This window comes from Scardinius erythrophthalmus, assembly GCF_964197995.2.
Source record: "Scardinius erythrophthalmus genome assembly, chromosome: 13".
In the NCBI taxonomy this organism is placed as follows: domain Eukaryota; kingdom Metazoa; phylum Chordata; class Actinopteri; order Cypriniformes; family Leuciscidae; genus Scardinius; species Scardinius erythrophthalmus.
In genome coordinates, this window is record NC_138233.1 from 40,140,311 (window position 1) to 40,160,684 (window position 20,374).

Genomic DNA, 20,374 nt, shown 5'->3' on the forward strand with positions numbered 1-20,374 from the left:
AAATGGCAGAGGTACAGTGTTTCAGAAGGATTGTTGGTGCGGGATCTGACCGGCATGAAGAAGAATTGGATTTCTGTATAATTTCAGAAATGATACAGCGGTTGGTTCATCACCTAAAGTCCCACATAAAGCATCCAGCTGGCATTATGTGCGGATGCCTGGACTAGCTTGTTTACGATGTTAAATATTGATTTAGGCCTATTGTTTGCACTATTAATGATTTTAGAAATATAGGAAGAGTGAGCTGTGTTCAAGGCTGTTTTATAATGCTTAACATGGTCCAAAAACACATGAAAATATACAGTTAGACCGTTTTTCCTAGAGAGGTGTTCAAGTTGTCTGCCTCTTGCTTTCATAGCACGTAGCTCAGCATTAAACCATGGCGAGGATTGGGACAAGGGAACAGACCTAGTCCTAACCGGAGCATGCTCGTCTAAAACGTCAGTGATAGCAGAGGGGTACAAATCAAATATCTTAGATGGACAGGTGAAATAAAAAACATCAGAAATAGCAGATTAAGCAGTAGATGCAGCAAACGCATTAGCATTAATAAAACTGATCTTACGATAAGAGATGGTTATATTATCAATACATTTAGTTGGACAAAGTAATATAAAATCAAAAGTTTATGCTTATGCTTTATGCTTTATGTTTAAGCTTTTGATCAGAGATAGGAGTAACCAGACCACTGATGGAGATATCATTCAAACCAGATGTACAAACTTAGTCAAATGTGTGTCCATGAGTTTGAGTTGGGAAATTATAATACTGATAAAGATCAAATTAGTCCAGAACAGTCTTTAATTGAGTACTATTAGAACAGGGAGTGTCGATATGGATGTTAAAGTCATTGAGCAAGATGACCTTGAATGAAGAAGCACACGCTAGTCCTCCTTTGGGCTGATTTTTTAACATAGTGATTTTATAATGTCTAGCCTAATTATAAATTCAAAAGCAAAACAGGTTGGAGAGTGGAAATGGCTAATATGAGCCAATAAGCGCTCTTCTGCCGCCATCTACTGTTTATATTGTAACTCTTTGTGTGTTTATAACTCTTTCAGTTTTGCATATGGAGACCATCTTTGAAGGATTAATAAATAATGTTTTTTGTCATCATATTCAAAATAACATTTGAAGTGCTGGAATGTCTCTAATTACAAACACTGTGTTTCTTATTCAAATGTTCCTATTATCTTCAAGTCTGAATTGCAATCTGTAAAACTGATCCATTGGCAAATTAGGTAATTGACAACTGCATTAAAATATAGACACCGCATTTACTTTGGTTTAGTGTCAATGAAGGGGTACTTGAGCCTTATTGATGGGGTTGTGGGGGTACTTGAGGCTAAAAAGGTTATTTAGATTAGATTATTTAATTTGTAAGTACTAAATAAGGTATATCAAAGATTCTTTATATATATATATATATCAACCCGTTATGCTGGATAAAATTAGCCCAACCTGTGTTCTGTCCTATATTTACCCAACAATTGGGTTAAAAACAACCCAAAATATACACATGCATGTGAAAGGAGAATGCATGCATGTGAGAGAGTAGAATATATATGTATGTAAAAGGACAATGTATGTATGTGAGAGTAGAAATGTATGTATATGAAAAGGAGAATGTATGTATGTGAGAGAGTACAAATATATGTATGTGAAAGGAGAATGTGAATGTGTGAGAGTCAATGAATGAATTCACTCAAGGCTTGTACGGTCCCTCATAATATATATATATATGTTTACTCAACAGATTTAATTAATTTCTGACCAAGAATTTATTTGTGTTAAACTGGGCTTAATTAAACATGAAACCTGCAGTATCTCCTGAAGTAAAGTGTTTTATCTTCCTGGTCTTTGTGTCATTAGTGTAAGATCAGGCTCACATGTGTCCAGCTCTGAGTCTGTGAAGAGTGACTGTTCAAAAGGTGAAGGACCAAAATTCAGTGAGAGAAAACCATCATCTAACAAAAGGTATTTCAAGTTTCTTATTTCTGCACATTGACTGTTATCAATATTTCAGCAAATATTTCAGCAAATATTTATCATGAAACTTTATCATTCAAACATCGTTCCAATTTACAATCAGCAAAAAGATTGAAATTATTTGATTTGAATTTTTGTAATACCAATTAGGGCTCTGCGATATGGCAGAAAAAAAAAGAAAAAAAATCTACATATGGCACATTTAATGAGGGGGAGACCGTGAGAACCGCCTCTTGCAGCGAGAAGCCTGGTATATTTTTAATCTAAACACATGTATTCCCAATGGGTTGAATGAAGAGTTGTCACTGAGTTGTTTTTTATAAATATAAAACTGAGATGATTCTTGTTTTTTATAATTGTAAAACTGGGGTTATTCTTGTCTATGAAACATCTGTGTATTGTAAGTCATTTTGTATGCAGCCTAGAATTATTGTCTTTAATTAATTGTCTTTTGTTGATATGTGTGTAGCATACTTTGAATTCATTGGCTTACGAGTTTATGGGTGTGTCATTGGTGGGGGCATATAAGATTGGTCACAATGTCTGTTTGATTGCACACTGAAGAAGGCACACGCCGAAACGCGTTTGTGCAACGAATAAAAAACGTTTATGCATAGTGCGGCCTCTGTCCTATTCTTATGTATTATATTTTTAGGCCAGCACTCTAAAAAGTGTATTATTAAAATTGAGTGAAGCCTGCTCCTATCCTCATTAAACATTTAATGTCCAAAAACAAATACTTTAGCAAAATGTAGCTATATTTGTTAGTTGTGCTTCTCTTCTATTGCGCTCCGTCTGTTTGGTGCACGGCAGAGCTCTTTCAGAGAAGTCTGTGAAGTTTAGCGGAGACTGACATGGCTCGTCCACGCCTGACAGAAAAATGGACTTATTTGCATGACCTTCTAACATTTATTGATGGAGAATATACCTGTACAATGTAGGTTATTCCCTGAGGAAAACACCACATAGCAAATGCATTAAACAGCACATATGACAGCTGTCTGATTTTATATGATTTTTGCCGTACTCAAGCAGCCCTACATTAAACCATTTCAAATGAGACTGCAGTATTTCCTGTAGTAAAGTGTTTTATCTTCCTGCTCTTTGTGTCATTAGTGAAAGATCAGGCTCACATGTGTCCAGCTCTGTGTCTGTGAAGAGTGACCAGTCAAAAGGTGAAGGACCAAAGTTCAGTGAGAGAAAACCATCATCTAACAAAAGGTATTACATGTGTTTCTTATTGTTAGTCACACATAGACTGTTAGCGAATATTTCAGCAAATATTTATCATAAAACTATGTTCAAATATATTTCCAATGTACAAACAGCAGTACTATAAAAACCCAAAGGGAGCATCAGCAAAAAGATTGAAGTTTCTATATGAATTATAATAAAAAAAATTGTAATATGCATTAATTTGAGTTTGCTTACATAACTAATGCTCAACATATTAAAATACATATTGTCAATGCAGAATTCACTATATGTTTATACTTAAATAGATCCTATACTTTAACAGCAAAAACTTAAATTGCTAATGTTTTCTTGTTCTCTGCTAAAAATAATAATATAATTTTGCCTGAAAAAATGCCGTATTTTATTTCATTGGCTAACAGGCTTCAATATGAGACGTTAAACTCAGATGTTCAGACTCACAGGAACAACAAGAGTTTCAAAGACAGTCTCCTAGGGATCTTCCAGGTTGGAAAACACATTTTCATACATGTTTATATTTATAACAAATAAATAGTTTACTGAACTTTGTTTGCAAAAATAATAGAATAGAAATTAAGAACCCATAAAATAATAATCAAAATTGAAAAAGACAAGTGTTGTTTTTCTACTTTTTGTGTTAAATGGCAGCTGATTAAATGTTTGGTTTTTAACTTTTTTCTTTTAGAAAATATTTTTAATTACTGGATAAATAGTTTTGACCAAATATGGATGTGGATCTGGTTAAATTGTGTTGTTGTCTTTTATTTTACTTGCTTTGTTTGTAGGATATTGAGAGCAAAATAATCATATTTCTGAAGAATGAACTTGAAAAGTTTAAGAAAATATTACAAAAGGAGAACACAGAACCCATTGTGAAGGACTTTAATGAGAATAGATGCAGTATCAAAGAATCAGCTCTTGATCTCACACTACATTACCTGAGAGAGATGAAGCAAGATGAAGCTGCTGATGCTCTAGAAGGTAAGAGACTCATGATCATCTGTCAGATTGTCACTTAGAAATGTAGGAGAGAAAATTAAGATTAAAACTATCTATTTTCTGTTCCTGTGTTTAGATGAGCTGTTCTTCATTCATCAGCTGAAATGTGGCCTAAAGAAGAAGTATCAATGTGTGTCTGAAGGAATTGCGAAGCAAGGTGACTCCACACTTCTGAATAACATCTACACAGATCTCTATATCACTCAGGGTGGCAGTGAACAGGTCAATACTGAACATGAGGTCAGACAGATTGAAGTTGCTTCCCGGCGTCATGAAGCACAAGAGATACAGGTTGAATGCACACATCTATTTGAAGCACCTGAACAAGACGAGGATATCCGAACTGTACTGACAAAAGGAGTCGCTGGCATCGGGAAATCAGTCTCTGTGCAAAAGTTTGTTCTGGACTGGGCTGAAGGAAAAGAAAATCAAGATATCCGCTTCATATTTCCTCTTCCATTCAGAGAGATGAACTTGAAGGAGAAAGAAATACTGAGTTTGATGGACCTTATAACTCAATTTTTCCCAGAGACAAAAGGACTGAACCTTACAAGAAGAAATCAATTCAAAGTCCTGTTCATCCTGGATGGACTGGACGAATGTCGCCTTCCTCTGAAGTTTGATTGTAATGAGATGTGGCATGATGTATCGTCACCAGCCTCTCTCGATGTTCTCCTAACGAACCTCATGAAGGGAAATCTGCTTCCTTCTGCTCTCATCTGGATCACCACCAGACCAGCAGCTGCCAGTAAGATTCCTCCTGACTGTATCGACCGGCTGACAGAGATACGAGGATTCAGTGACGCACAGAAGGAAGAGTACTTCAAAAAAAGATTCACTGATGAGAATCAGGCCAACACAATCCTAGATCACATTAAACAATCAAAGAGTCTCTTTATCATGTGCCACATCCCAGTCTTCTGCTGGATTTCAGCCACTGTTCTCCAGAACATTCTGGAGGAGAAAATAAATGATGATGTGAAAAACACTCAGGCTGATGCGATCTCTAAAACACAGCAGGAATCAAACACTGAAGACACTCCCAAGACTCTGACACAAATGTACACACACTTTCTCCGCTTTCAGATCCAGCGGAGCCGCCAAAAGTATGATGGAGAATACACACCAGATGTTTCCTGGGATAAAGATGCCATCCTTTCACTAGGGAAACTGGCATTTCATCAGCTGGAAAGAAACAACCTGATCTTCTATGACACAGACCTGGAAGCCTGTGGTATTGACGTCTATAAGGCATCAGTGTACTCAGGCATGTGTACCCAGATCTTTAAGGAGGAAACAGGGATCATTCTTGGTACCATGTACTGCTTTGTTCACTTGAGCATTCAAGAGTTTATTGCAGCCCTTTATGCACATCTGTTTCTAGACATCAACAAGACAAGTGTGTTTCTTCATGAGTCTACAGAACAGGAAAACAGAAATGAAACCATGATTGATTTACTCAAGACTGCAGTGGACAAGGCGCTCGATAGTGACAATGGACACCTGGACCTTTTCCTTCGCTTCCTCCTCGGTCTGTCAGTCCAGTCCAATCGACGACTCTTACGAGGTCTGTTAACACAGCAAGACAGCAATGACCAGAGCAACAAGGATATAGTTCAGTACATCAAGCAGAAATTAGAAGATCATCTTCCTGCAGAGAGATCCATAAATCTGTTCTACTGTCTGAATGAACTGAACGACCAAACTCTGGTGAAGGAGATTCAGACCCAGCTTAGCAAAGGAAGTCTCTCATCTGGTGACCTTTCACCTGCCCAGTGGTCTGCTTTGGTCTTTGTGTTGTTGACATCAGAGGAAAAGCTGGAGGAGTTTGAGCTTCAGAAATTCAAGAAATCAGACGAGTGTCTCATCAGATTATTGGCAGTCATCAAAGCCTCCAGAAGAGCTCTGTAAGTCACTTAGTACGTTATGTCATGTTTTGGTCTAATCCAGGGTATAACAGATTATTTAAAATACATATATTATCAGTTGTTACTTTATATCTCCCAATAAAACTATATTTTAAATGCTAAATTTCCTAATAGTTTTAGTTCTATAATTTTAATTGTGGTGGGCAAAACATATTGCAATGCAATACATGATTGAGAGATACAAATAAACGTTTATCAAAACCCTGTTGAATCATATTTGATATATACATTTTAACATGGTTTTTCTAAAACAAAAAGTTGCTTTAATCTAATAATTGTAATCTTGAAATATTAACAACTATAAAGAAATTCTTAGTTTGAAGTACTCTTAGGTTTATTTTAATCAGTAAAGATTTTACAGCAAAAAAGAAGAAAAAAGAACCACTGATTTTGAATTAAACTGAAAGGCCTTTTAGTTACTAAAAAGTATGAACTATCAATCAGTTGACAGAAGGCATGTAGTAAATTTTCAGCAGTTTCTTTCAGTTAAGTTTTGATCAAATTGATAATTTAGAGGCCTTAGACATTCGAGTATCAAATATGATACATTAGGTTTTATAGGGTTGAGTTAGCAGAGGATGAAGCACAACAGTTGTTATCATACAACACACTGGTTTATAGTTATTTTCACTAACTTTGACTATGTAGTTCTTTTCAACTTCTGCCATAAAGCACATATGCTCTTACATAACTTCAATGCTGAAATCATTAAACCCACAGAATCTCATCAAGACAAATGTAAAACTCATTGTCATTTAAACTATAAATCTTAAAAAATATTATCTAAGCATGTCTCATTTAATTGAGCAAATTATTCCCTTAATCAAAAATAATATATATAGGGGGGGCGTGGCTATGACTCGAACCTAACTGCACGTGTTTTTGGGAGCTCCTGGCATTTTTCGTTTAAAACTTAAAAATCACCCTCATTTTTCATCGACACAAAGTTGACGTGCTTCATTGACTGTTTGAGGAAACGATGCCGTCCAAAAAACGCAAAAATAAAACTAAGTTGGTGAGTTCTCCGGTTGGGAAGCTAGACGATGATGGGGATGCTAGCAGCGTTGCTAGCTCTTCAAGCTCCGTAAGCACTAACGTTAGTGATGCAACATGTGTCGATACATGTCAAGATCTGAATGTAATCCAGAAATTGGATTTAATGAGAAATGACTTTGCAACAAAGATTGATGGCGTCCTAAACGCGATACAGGATGTTAAGAAAGACGTAAGAGAATTTTCTGGACGCATGGATTTGGCCGAAGAGCGCATCAGCAGCATGGAAGATGTGGTAAACACGGAAAAGAGCAAATTGGAGGAAGCTACTAAGCGTATTACCTTTCTCTCACGTAAGCTTGACGATCTGGAGAACCGTTCGAGGCGATCGAATCTCAGGGTGGTTAATCTTCCCGAAAAGGTTGAAAACCCGGATGCGGTGGCTTTTCTAGAAAAGTGGTTGTGTGAAACGCTGGGTCGTTCAGTCTTCCCTACACCTCCCATTATTGAAAGAGCCCATAGATTACCAGATAGACAGAACACTAATCGTCCCAGAGTGATGATTATGAAGTTTCTAAATTTCCAAGATGTGGTTCGAGTGATGCGCGCGGCCAGACAAAAAGGCCGAGTCATGTACGGCGATCAGGAGATCAAGTTTTTCCCGGATCTGTCTGCAGAGGTTCTTAGACAACGGAGGCGATTCGACGACATCAAACAACGCTTGAGATCATTGAATCTCAGATACGGAATAGTCTACCCAGCTAAACTGCGTGTCACAGTGAACGGACAGACCAGTGAATTTGAGGATCCGTCGGATGCAGAAAAATTTCTTCAGGGAATACGAAACACAGGTGAACTATAATGGACTTGGTGAGAAGGCTAAAATTATTGGCAAGGTTACCCAATACTGAAGGACATTTTGAATGCTGCAATTCTAGATACTGAAGGACATTTTGGATGCTGCAATTCTAGATACTTGCTTATCTCTTATTTTATTTATTTTTTCTTTTCTTGTGGTTTCTTTACGGGTGGTTCATAATCCTTTAAAGGTTGCCAGGAGTTACTCATAATCTGTTTCCAGTTCAGTGCTTTTAGGTTGTCTAATTGCTCCTTCCTCGAGGATGGATCAGTTCGGAGACATATCTGTATCCCAAAGTGTTAGAGTGGGGAGGGGGAGGGCTCAAGCTGTCATGTTCGAGTTGACAGCTAATGTAAGGTGTTCGTGGCAGGTGTTTGAATTTATGTTTCTGTTTTGTTCTGGTTCCAATGTTAGCTTCTTTAGTGAGCACATACGGCGGATAACTTCGGCATCTATAATTTACTTGTTTTTCATGTGTATATAATAGTTTACATGCTAATTAGAGTTAAAGAAAATCACACAAATTAAGCTTAAGCTCACCTCCTGGAATGTAAGGGGGATGATTCGATTAGTTAAACTCAAAAAGGTTATGACGCGGATTAAACAAATGGAGTCTTCAATAATATTTTTACAAGAAACTCATCTTCTTAAAGAAGAGCTACCGAAAATACAAAGAAGATGGCCTGGTCAGGTCTTGGCTTCGTGTTACACATCCCATTCTAGAGGGGTATTGCTGTTGATTCACAAGTCTGTACCCTTTAAAGTAAATAAATGTATTACAGACAAAGCGGGCAGATACTTAATAGTACAGGGAACATTTATGAGTAAAGTTATTAACTTGGTTAATATATACGGCCCAAATGAAGATAATCCAGTGTTTTTTGAAAAGCTTTTCATATTGATTGCCTCACTCCATGGAACAGTTATAATGGCAGGTGACTTTAACTGTACCCTGGACCCACTGCTTGACCGTTCCTCAGGGGCGGATGGCTCCCATTCTCAAAGTAGGAGGAAAATTAAACAGTTCATTAAGGATTTAAATTTGTGTGACCCCTGGAGAACTCTGAATCCATTAAAAAAGGAGTTTTCTTGTTTTTCGTCACTTTCTAAGACATCATCACGAATAGATTATTTTTTAATTTCGCTCTCCTTATTTTCTAATATAGACAGTTGTGTTTATGACAGCGCGGTTTTGTCAGATCACTCCCCCACGTCACTATTATATATAGATTCAAAATTACATAAAGGCTCCCCTAACTGGCGCCTAAATCATAGATGGTTGCAAAATTCTGACTTTATAAAATTTATTGGTGCACAAATTGATTTATACTTCGCGACAAATACTGATCAGACTTCTGCAATTATTAGGTGGGAAGCCTTTAAGGCATTTATCAGGGGCCAAATGATTAGCTATACCAGCTCTAAATTTAATAAATTTAAACAAAAAATGATTAATATGGATGCTGAAATAAGAGAATTAGAGAAAGCGATAAAAATAGATAATTCTAAAAAACTTAAACAAAAACTATTAGCCCTTAAAGCGGAATATGAGGAACTCTCTTCATTAAAAGCCGAAAATAGTATATTAAAATTGAGACAAACTTTTTATGATCAGAGGGAGAAACCTAGTAAATTATTAGCCTGGCAGCTTAAGAAATTAGCTTCAGAAAGAACCATTAATGAAATCAAGAATAGTGAAGGGAAAATAACTTCAGATCCAGGAGAAATTAATAACATCTTTGTGTCATTTTATGAAACTCTATATCAATCAGAATTTCCCGCAAGCCCCTTTAATCAAAATATCTTTTTAGATGGATTGAACATTCCCACTATTTCGGAAGAGACTAGATTGGACCTTGATACGGAGTTAGAATTTGAAGAAATTGTTAATGCTATAAACAGTATGAATAGTAATAAAGCGGCGGGCCCAGATGGAATTCCAATTGACATTTATAAGGAATTTAAAGAGAAATTAATTTCACCATTATTAGATATGTTTATGGAAGCCTTTCAACAAGGTTGTCTGCCACTTTCATTAAGAAGTGCTCTGATCACTCTTATTCTAAAACCAGAAAAGCCACCCATAAATTGTGGCTCATATAGGCCAATTTCATTATTGAATTCAGATGCTAAAATCATTGCTAAGATACTGGCAATGAGACTTGAAGAGGTTTTACCCCAACTGATACATCCAGATCAAAATGGGTTTATTAAAAACCGTCAGGGGTTCCATAATGTTAGGAGAGTACTTAACCTAGTACATGCGGGCAATGATGATCCAGATTTGGCTATTCTGTCTCTCGATGCCGAAAAGGCATTTGATAGACTGGAATGGCCATATTTAATGGAGGTATTAGCTCGATTTGGATTCGGTGACTCTTTCCGCCGTTGGGTGGAAATCCTTTTAATTGATTCATCTGCAATGGTACTTACTAATAATCTAATCTCACCCCCGTTTAAAATTACTCGTGGATCCAGACAGGGCTCGCCGCTTTCTCCTCTTCTTTTTGTAATGGCTATGGAGCCCCTAGCAGTAGCAATAAGGTCACACCCAACAATTCGGGGTATATATACTGAAAGTATAGAACATCATATCTCCTTATATGCGGATGATGCTATTATATTTTTATCAGAACTTGAAAAATCCATTCCAGCTCTCTTAGAAACTATAGGTCAATTTGGAAGTTTTGCTGGATTTAAAATAAATAAAGATAAATCGTCAATTATGTTTCTTAATGAACAAGATAGATTGAATCCAAAGCTGTCTCATCCATTTGTAAATGCAGTAAATGGATTTAGGTATCTTGGAATCAAAATAACTCCTAAACTGAAACTTCTTAGCCCGGCTAATTATAATCCTTTGCTGGCTAAAGTATCTGAAGAGACAAATCGTTGGATGACATTACCTATTTCATTAATGGGTAGAATAAATGTGATCAAGATGAATATTTTGCCAAAATTCTTATACGTTTTCCAATCAATACCCCTCCCCCCGCCTCCTTTGTTTTTTCTAAATTTAAGAAGACTTCTCTCTAGGTTTATTTGGAGTAATAGGAAGCCAAGACTGAGACTCTCTTTACTTTACTTGCCATATGAAAGAGGAGGGCTACAGTTGCCTAATTTTCTATGGTATTACTGGGCAGCTCAGTTGAGAGCTGCGATGTTTTGGTTTTCTAAACAATCAAACTTTTCATGGTTACAGGTGGAAAAGTTAGCTACAAAAGGCTTGTCACTCGATAGTTTTTTATATTCAGCACCACTCAAAGTACTTATAAAAGGAACAGACAATCCATTTGTTAAAAATACTATTGCTATCTGGTATGAAGCCCATAAATTTTTGGGGGATCTTCCAGTTCTCTCCCGCTTCTCTCCTCTGTGGGGTAATGACCAGTTTTGCCCTGGTAAAAAAGATTTGGGGTTTAAATTATGGATGAATAAGGGTGTCTCTAGATTGTCAGATTTATATGAAGATGATATCTTGATGTCATTTGATAAACTTGTAGCAAAATTTCACATACCCCAGAAACATTTTTTTAAATATTTGCAACTTAGAAGTTTTATTTTCTCCTATTCAAAGAATTTGGGTAAAATACCCCCAATGTCAACATTAGAACAGCTGACATTACAAAACTGCAACAATAAAGGATGGATTACTCAGTTATATGAAATATTAAGAGAAAATAATAAAGAAAGCTGTGAAAATAAAAGACAAGCTTGGATTCAGGATGTAAAAAACGATATCTCATTAGAAGAGTGGAATACAATTTGCTTAAAGTCGCAAACACAAACCATAAATACTCGTCTTAGACTTTTACAATATAATTGGATAATGAGGACCTATATAACCCCTGTAAGATTAAACAAATTTAACCCAAATATCCCAGATCTTTGTTTTAAATGCAATAAATTCCCAGGTACATTTTTTCACTGTGTTTGGGAATGTGAGGAGATTCAGAAATTTTGGGATGAGGTGACCCAATGCATTTCTCAGTTTACTTCTTCTCAAGTCACGACATGTCCTATGTTATGTGTATTGAATTTATATGCAGAAAATTGTTCCTTGTCTGTAAAAGAGAGAAAAATGGTGGATTTGTGTTTACTGCAAGCCAGACGATCTATTGCTTTATATTGGAAAAAGGCTGATTGCCCCTCTCTTGGACTATGGCTAAGAAACCTGTCATCTTGTTTGGCTCTTGAAAAGCTTACATATATAACAAAGAAGAAATCATCTGAATTTGCGAACATCTGGGAGGTGTTTCTGAATTTTCTTAAAAGTGGAAATATTGAAGATGCATTAGATGTGTGAAGTTTTATATGTAGGAAGAATCTAGCTAATTTTGTAACTTGCTATTTTGTATTTCTATATGCCTGCCTGGGGTTTGGTTGGGGAGTGAAATTTTTTTTTTTTTTTTTTTTTTTGTCCTAAAAATGTGAAAACTCAATAAAGACATGTTAAACAAAAATAATATATATAAAATGCTAGTTTTGTCAGTGTGCAGCTCACCCTTCTATTTTATACAGTATACAGATATCTATCTATATATGTATATATATCTATATATATATAGATATATATATATATACATACAGTATATATATATATATATACATACAGTATATATATATATATATATATATATATATATATATATATATATATATATACACACTCACCTAAAGGATTCTTAGGAACACCTGTTCAATTTCTCATTAATGCAATTATCTAATCAACCAATCACATGACAGTTGCTTCAATGCATTTTGGGGTGTGGTCCTGGTCAAGACAATCTCCTGAACTCCAAACTGAATGTCAGAATGGGAAAGAAAGGTGATTTAAGCAATTTTGAGCATGGCATGGTTGTTGGTGCCAGACGGGCTGGTCTGAGTATTTCACAATCTGCTCAGTTACTGGGATTTTCACGCACAACCATTTCTAGGGTTTACAAAGAAGGGTGTGAAAAGGGAAAAACAGTATGCAGAAGTCCTGTGGGCGAAAATGCCTTGTTGATGCTAGAGGTCAGAGGAGAATGGGCCGACTGATTCAAGCTGATAGAAGAGCAACTTTGACTGTAGGGATGGGACGATTACCGGTTTCACTATAAACCACCATAAAATGTACTGACGGTTAGTGTTATCGTTCAAATTTTAATTATCATTAAAACCGTGTTTGATTATCGCGATTTTAATAACTCACAGTAAATCCTGTCCAGCCAGCAACATTCTGACACAGCGCGCAATGTTGTTGTTTTTTTATTCGAGAAGGAATGGCGGAAGGCAGTGACCATGCTCGGGAGATTTTTCCCTTTTAATAGGACTAAATCTGAGGTGTAGTCATATTTTGGCATTTACAAAAGTCCTGAGTGAGACTTAATCGAGGATGCTCACTACAATAGGGGAGAAACACTTCAAATCTGCCGAGTCGTCTTGTGTGACCATCACCCACTGTTTATAGCGAACACAAGGCAAGTTAACTTTGACTTTAATACCAAAACTACGTCTGGGAAATAATTGGGCACAAAATGTTGTTTTGAGTTGAAATATTTTATCTCAATCACTTGAAATAAACGTGAAGCTGTTTTATTTGCTGTTTGTTGATTTTCAAATATTAAACTGTTTTTAGTGTGAGCATCAGTTCTTTTGGATCACTTTCATCTCGTTTTAATAAAACCGTGATAATATTGATAATCACAGTAATTTTGGTCACTATAATCGTGATATGAAATTTTCATACCGTCCCATCCCTATTTGACTGAAATAACCACTCGTTACAACCGAGGTATGCAGCAAAGCATTTGTGAAGCCACAACACGCACAACCTTGAGGCGGATGGGCTACAACAGCAGAAGACCCCACCGGGTACCACTCATCTCCACTACAAATAGGAAAAAGAAGCTACAATTTGCACAAGCTCACCAAAATTGGACAGTTGAAGACTGGAAAAATGTTGCCTGGTCTGATGAGTCTAGATTTCTGTTGAGACATTCAGATGGTAGAGTCAGAATTTGGCGTAAACAGAATGAGAACATGGATCCATCATGCCTTGTTACCACTGTGCAGGCTGGTGGTGGTGGTGTAATGGTGTGGGGGATGTTTTCTTGGCACACTTTAGGCCCCTTAGTGCCAATTGGGCATCGTTTAAATGCCACGGCCTACCTGAGCATTGTTTCTGACCATGTCCATCCCTTTATGACCACCATGTACCCATCCTCTGATGGCTACTTCCAGCAGGATAATGCACAATGTCACAAAGCTCGAATTATTTCAAATTGGTTTCTTGAACATGACAATGAGTTCACTGTACTAATATGGCCCCCACAGTCACCAGATCTCAACCCAATAGAGCAGTATAGTATAGCCGAAAGTATAGCCGAAATCACAACACAGATATTGTCTTTATCTTATGTGTATTTGATTTCATCAGACGATGGCTCGATTATCAGGATTTTTGTGCAGATTAACGTCTTGGAAGGGAGAGCTGGTTATGTCTTAATGGGTCGCGTTTCAGTCACCATTTCATATTCATTCCGTTGTTTGACAACAGAAACAGTAAAATATACCAATGAAAACAGTTTTATTGAGAATTTAGCTTCATCAAAATGGGCACAGAGAGAGACAAACTATGTAATAATAAATAATAAATGTACATTTAGCATTTTAAGAAGATCTGCCCTGTCATGCAAAAATCTAAACATGTTTGTGTTAGTAAATTGCTCAGAGCAACGAAAGAGAAGTCATGGGAACCTGGTATTTCTTTGTTCTTTTTACATGTGTCTAATAGACATGAACAAGTTCTTTGAAAAACATCTATGACCTTTGAAACATGTCTCGTCTTCATGCTCTATGTTGACTATGGTTTCAATAACATACATTTGCATAAAGCATCCATATTTATCCTTGCCCATGTTGATTAGTGTATTACAAACTTAAAAAGTATTAATTTAAGGTACATTTAGAACAAATAAAAAATGCGACTAATCGCGAGTTAACTCATGACAATCATGCGATTAATCGCGATTAAATTTTTTAATTGATTGACAGCCCATATATATATATATATATATATATATATATATGTACACTGTACACACTATTTATGTAAAAAATATAAAATAATGGAAAATATATTTAATATTTGTATAATAAAATGTTCCATCTAATTTCGAGATGTAATTTATTTGTCTTGCAGGCTAAATGATTGTGGCTTAACAGACAAAAGCTGTTCAGCTCTGGCTACTGTTCTTGGATCAGATACCAATCTGAAAGAGCTGAACATGAACAATAATAGTCTGCAGAATTCAGGAGTGAAGCTGCTCTGCACTGGACTGAAGAATATAATGTGTACATTGGAAATACTGAGGTAAGTTGTGTTCCAGTAGAAGATATTTTGAGATATTCTTTACTTTTAAATATATTTCAATCATGACAACTCAGAAGGAGTTTTACTAAGAAAGGGGTCATGAACCGCTTTCTTTTGTTTTATAATGTTTCCTGTAATGCATTTATAATGTTAGTATAATTTTTACATCAAAAATTGTCATAATTTACTCTGATTTTTGCCCTCTGATTTGAACTCTGGTTTGAAGGGGCGTGTTTGCTGTGAGACTTCAGTGTAAACGCCCACTACTGTGATTGGCTAACATCTTTGCATATGAAATAAGTATTACAAGTGGAACTCTCTTGAATACTTTTAGCACGCTTTTACAATTACAGCTCTTAAGATTAACTAATCGTGTAAAATGTTGATTAAAGCATTATATTTAGATCTATGGCATTATATTTATATAGTGGCATGAAAGGTTGCAGTAATGAGCATGTTGCCGATCACAAACATGTTGAGCATTTGAGTGTGATCTCGTCATTGCAAAGAATCCACAGTGAAATGTACTGCATACAAATAAATAATACTCAACTGAGACATTTACATTGTCGAAAATTAATAAAAGAACCACATTCGTCGTATTAGCAGGGCTCGACATTAAAGGGTTAGTTCACCCAAAAATGAAAATTCTGTCAGTAATTACTCACCCTCATGTTGTTCCAACCCCATAAGACTTTCGTTCATCTTCACAACACAAATGAAGATATTTTTTATTAAATCTGAGAGCTGGATCACTCCTCCATAGGCTTCTAAGACATTATAACTTGCTGGCCCATAAAATGTATTAAAGACATTGTTAATATAGTCCAAGTGACTACAGTGGCTCAATCTTAAGTTTATAAAGCCTCAAGTCTTTTCACGTAGTATAACTGCGCAGTGCTTCTGTGTTGTACGTCACACGCATCACACACATGACCAGCGTCGGCCAATAGTGAGCCTACGTGTGACGTACAACACAGAAGCGCTTCGCAGCTATACTACGTGAAAAGACTCGAGGTCCAGAGAGAAGGAAATGAATAGTGGAATAAAGTCGTTATTTTAGGGTTTTTTTGCACACAAAAAGTATTCTTGTCGCTTTATAAACTTAAGATTGAGCCACTGTAGTCACTTGGACTATATTAACAATGTCTTTAATACATTTTCTGGGCCAGCCAGTTATAATGTCTTAGGAGCCTATGGAGTAGTGATCCAGCTCTCAGATTTAATAAAAAATAGCTTAATTTGTGTTCCGAAGATGAACGAAAGTCTTACGGGGATGGAACAACATGAGGGTGAGTAATTATTGACAGAATTTTCATTTTTGGGTGAACTAACCCTTTAAGCCTTTTCATGTGCTTGTCCTTTGGACAAGTAAATCTGTCATTCACTTGTTGGAGTAAAAAAGTTGCTTGTCCGGAATTATTTTGGGGTGTGTGTGTGTGCTGTAAATAAAAATTTTTTTGAAGAAATATTCTCATCTGTGTTCAATCAGCTCTGATATATTTAAGGCGAGACACTACAGGTGAATAGGGTAAAATTTTAAAATAATAGATATCACCATGAAACTTCCTCAGTTGATTACTTTCACAAGTATATAAAAAAAATGTATTACAAGTTTTAGAAATTTGTATGTTTAATTATGCAAATTAGGCATTATCTCATTAAATATGCACGATTTTGCTTATATTTTCGGTAGATAGATCTGAACATATGATAAAGCCAGGTGAAAAATTATTTTTTCATTTTGTTTACAAACAAGATGAAAATTAAAACTCAGAGGGATTTCAGGATATATGCTTTCATTACCTAGGAAATCAAAATATACTGTCCATAGCCATAAAAAATAGATTTTCACCATATTTTTTTGATTACAATGTCACATAAATCAGGCCATGAATTATTTATTAACAAATCCCTCTGAAAATATCTTCAGAATACTGCTAAGTGTATAACTGGAAAGTTTGGTGTACATAGGTGCTACATAGGCTGAGATGTTTCTACTGGAGAATGACAAAAACTCATTTTGAGAAAACGGCAGTTAAAGATTTAAATAGCTCTAAATGAGAAATCGTCGTAGCTTTAAATCCCCCTTTGGACATTCACGATTGGTTACTGATAGAAAGGAAATGCCCATATTTGGGTTACATAGCGTTGTGCAGGAGACTCAGAGCTTCACAGTGATACCGGTCATGACAGACTTCAGTAAACAGACGGAGCTCGGCGTGTCGCGTTGTAATGCTAACTTCCTGGTAAATTCGGGAGAAACTTACAGCCGCAAGTAAACAAAATGTAATAAAATAAACATTTTAATGTATATTTTCAGCGTTTTCTTTATAGCAGCTTGAAAGAACACATATTGAAGGAGTAAACTAGCCCAAAATCTCAAAATTGACCACTGCATGAAAATCGATGTTTTTGCCTGCCGTGTCTCGCCTTAAATCTGCATATTGTCATATCTGCACCTTTATAGGGCATTTCCCCCCTAATCTTATTAAATGTATTCTTCATCTTTAGTTTTACATTTTTAAATTTGAACAATAAATTAAATTAGAATAGCCTAATAAGATACTTATAGGACTGTTGTTACCCTAGGTTTGTCACGGGAAGTCAAAAGGTGAAGCGAGGATTCAAGTGCAGAAAGGAATTTTAATGAATAAACAACAAAACAGACCAAAAACCAAAACTCCCTCGTGCGGGAAAAACAAGGCAGGCAAATACTCAAAACATAACACAGGGGAAAACAGAGACAACGATCCACACAGACTGCAAACAAGAGGGAACTAATAAAGGGAAACTAATCAGGGGGAACAGGTGGGAGAACTCAAACAATAATCAGATAACAAGTAGGGCGGGGCTAACAATGACACAAGCACATGGCACAACATAACAAACACCCAAGTGCAGAACAAGACAAGACAGACATGTGACATAACCCCCTCCATAAAGAGTGGCTTCCAGACACTCCACTAGAACGGGGGGGACAGACCAGGGCGGGACGGAGGGACAGGCCAGGGCGGGACGGGAGGGACAGAACAGGGCGGGACTGGAGGAACCAACCAGGGCGGGACGGGAGGAACAGACCAGGGCGGGACGGGAGGGACAGAACAGGGCGGGACGGAAGAGACAAACAGTCCATCAGGCGGCCAGGGTGGAGCAGATTGTCCATCGGGCGGCCAGGGCGGAGACTTTCCCTCGGGTGGCCAGTGCGGAGACTTTCCCTCGGGCGGCCAGGGCGGAGACTTTCCCTCGGGCGGCCAGGGCGGAGACTTTCCCTCGGACGGCCAGATCGGAGACTCTCCTTCGGGTGGCCAGGGCGGAGACTTTCCCTCGGGCGGCCAGGGCGGAGAAGACCCCTCGGGCGGCCACGGCGGTGAAGACCCCTCGGGCGGCCAGGGCGGTGAAGACCCCTCGGGCGGCCAGGGCGGAGAAGACCCCTCGGGCGGCCAGGGCGGAGAAGACCCCTCGGGCGGCCAGGGCGCAGGAACTGGAACAAACCCCACCGGCTCAGGCACTGGGACTGGCACCACCGGCTCAGGCCCTGGAACTGGCACCACCGGCTCAGGAACAGACACTGGCTCCGGCTCAGGAACAGACACTGGCTCCGGCTCAGGAACAGACACTGGCTCCGGCTCAGGAACAGACACTGGCTCCGGCTCAGGAACAGACACTGGCTCCGGCTCAGGAACAGACACTGGCTCCGGCTCAGGAACAGACACTGGCTCCGGCTCAGGAACAGACACTGGCTCCGGCTCAGGAACAGACACTGGCTCCGGCTCAGGAACAGACACTGGCTCCGGCTCAGGAACAGACACTGGCTCCGGCTCAGGAACAGACACTGGCTCCGGCTCAGGAACAGACACTGGCTCCGGCTCAGGAACAGACACTGGCTCCGGCTCAGGAACAGACACTGGCTCCGGCTCAGGAACAGACACGGGCTCCGGCTCAGGAACAGACACGGGCTCCGGCTCAGGAACAGACACGGGCTCCGGCTCAGGAACAGACACGGGCTCCGGCTCAGGAACAGACACGGGCTCCGGCTCAGGAACAGACACGGGCTCCGGCTCAGGAACAGACACGGGCTCCGGCTCAGGGACAGACACGGGCTCCGGCTCAGGGACAGACACGGGCTCCGGCTCAGGGACAGACACGGGCTCCGGCTCAGGGACAGACACGGGCTCCGGCTCAGGGACAGACGCTGGCTCCGGCTCAGGGACAGACGCGGGCTCCGGCTCAGGGACAGACGCGGGCTCCGGCTCAGGGACAGACGCGGGCTCCGGCTCAGGGACAGACGCGGGCTCCGGCTCAGGGACAGACGCGGGCTCCGGCTCAGGGACAGACGCGGGCTCCGGCTCAGGGACAGACGCGGGCTCCGGCTCAGGGACAGACGCGGGCTCCGGCTCAGGGACAGACGCGGGCTCCGGCTCAGGGACAGACGCGGGCTCCGGCTCAGGGACAGACGCGTGCTCCGGCTCAGGGACAGACGCGTGCTCCGGCTCAGGGACAGACGCGTGCTCCGGCTCAGGGACAGACGCGTGCTCCGGCTCAGGGACAGACGCAGGCTCCGGCTCAGGGACAGACGCGGGCTCCGGCTCAGGGACAGACGCTGGCTCCGGCTCAGGAACAGGAACAGACATCACCGGCTCAGGAACAGACACCACCGGCTCAGGAACAGACACCACCGGCTCAGGAACAGACACCACCGGCTCAGGAACAGACACCACCGGCTCAAGTGTGTGTGTAGCCCACACACACCACATGGCTGTGGCCATAATGGCCAGTGTCGCGGTCACTGAGGGCTCAGGCTCAGGAACAGACACCACCGGCCCAGACACAGGCTCGACGGCGGCCATCTTGTCCGAAGACCCAGTCTTGGTAGTGACCTTCTTGTCCGAAGACACAGGCTCTACAGGCGTAACGTGAACAGGTTCAGTGGTGGCCATCTTGTCCGAAGACACAGGCTCAGCAGACGTGACGGGAACACTCTCGGCGGCGACCATCTTGTCCGAAGACACAGGCTCGACAGGCGTAACGTGA

At 39.3% G+C, this 20,374-nt stretch overlaps 1 protein-coding gene across 1 annotated transcript; it reads left to right on the top strand.

Annotated features, from left to right (window-relative positions):
* Positions 1-478: 478 nt before the first annotated feature.
* LOC308700506 (protein NLRC3-like) lies at positions 479-6,114 on the top strand (the record flags this gene model as incomplete). Its single annotated transcript, XM_081382137.1, has 6 exons — positions 479-486; positions 1,873-1,977; positions 3,106-3,210; positions 3,606-3,690; positions 3,990-4,185; positions 4,280-6,114. 6 exons carry the CDS (start codon positions 479-481, stop codon positions 6,112-6,114), a joined length of 2,334 nt encoding a protein of 777 aa, XP_081238263.1.
* Between the last annotated feature and the right edge of the window lie 14,260 nt (positions 6,115-20,374).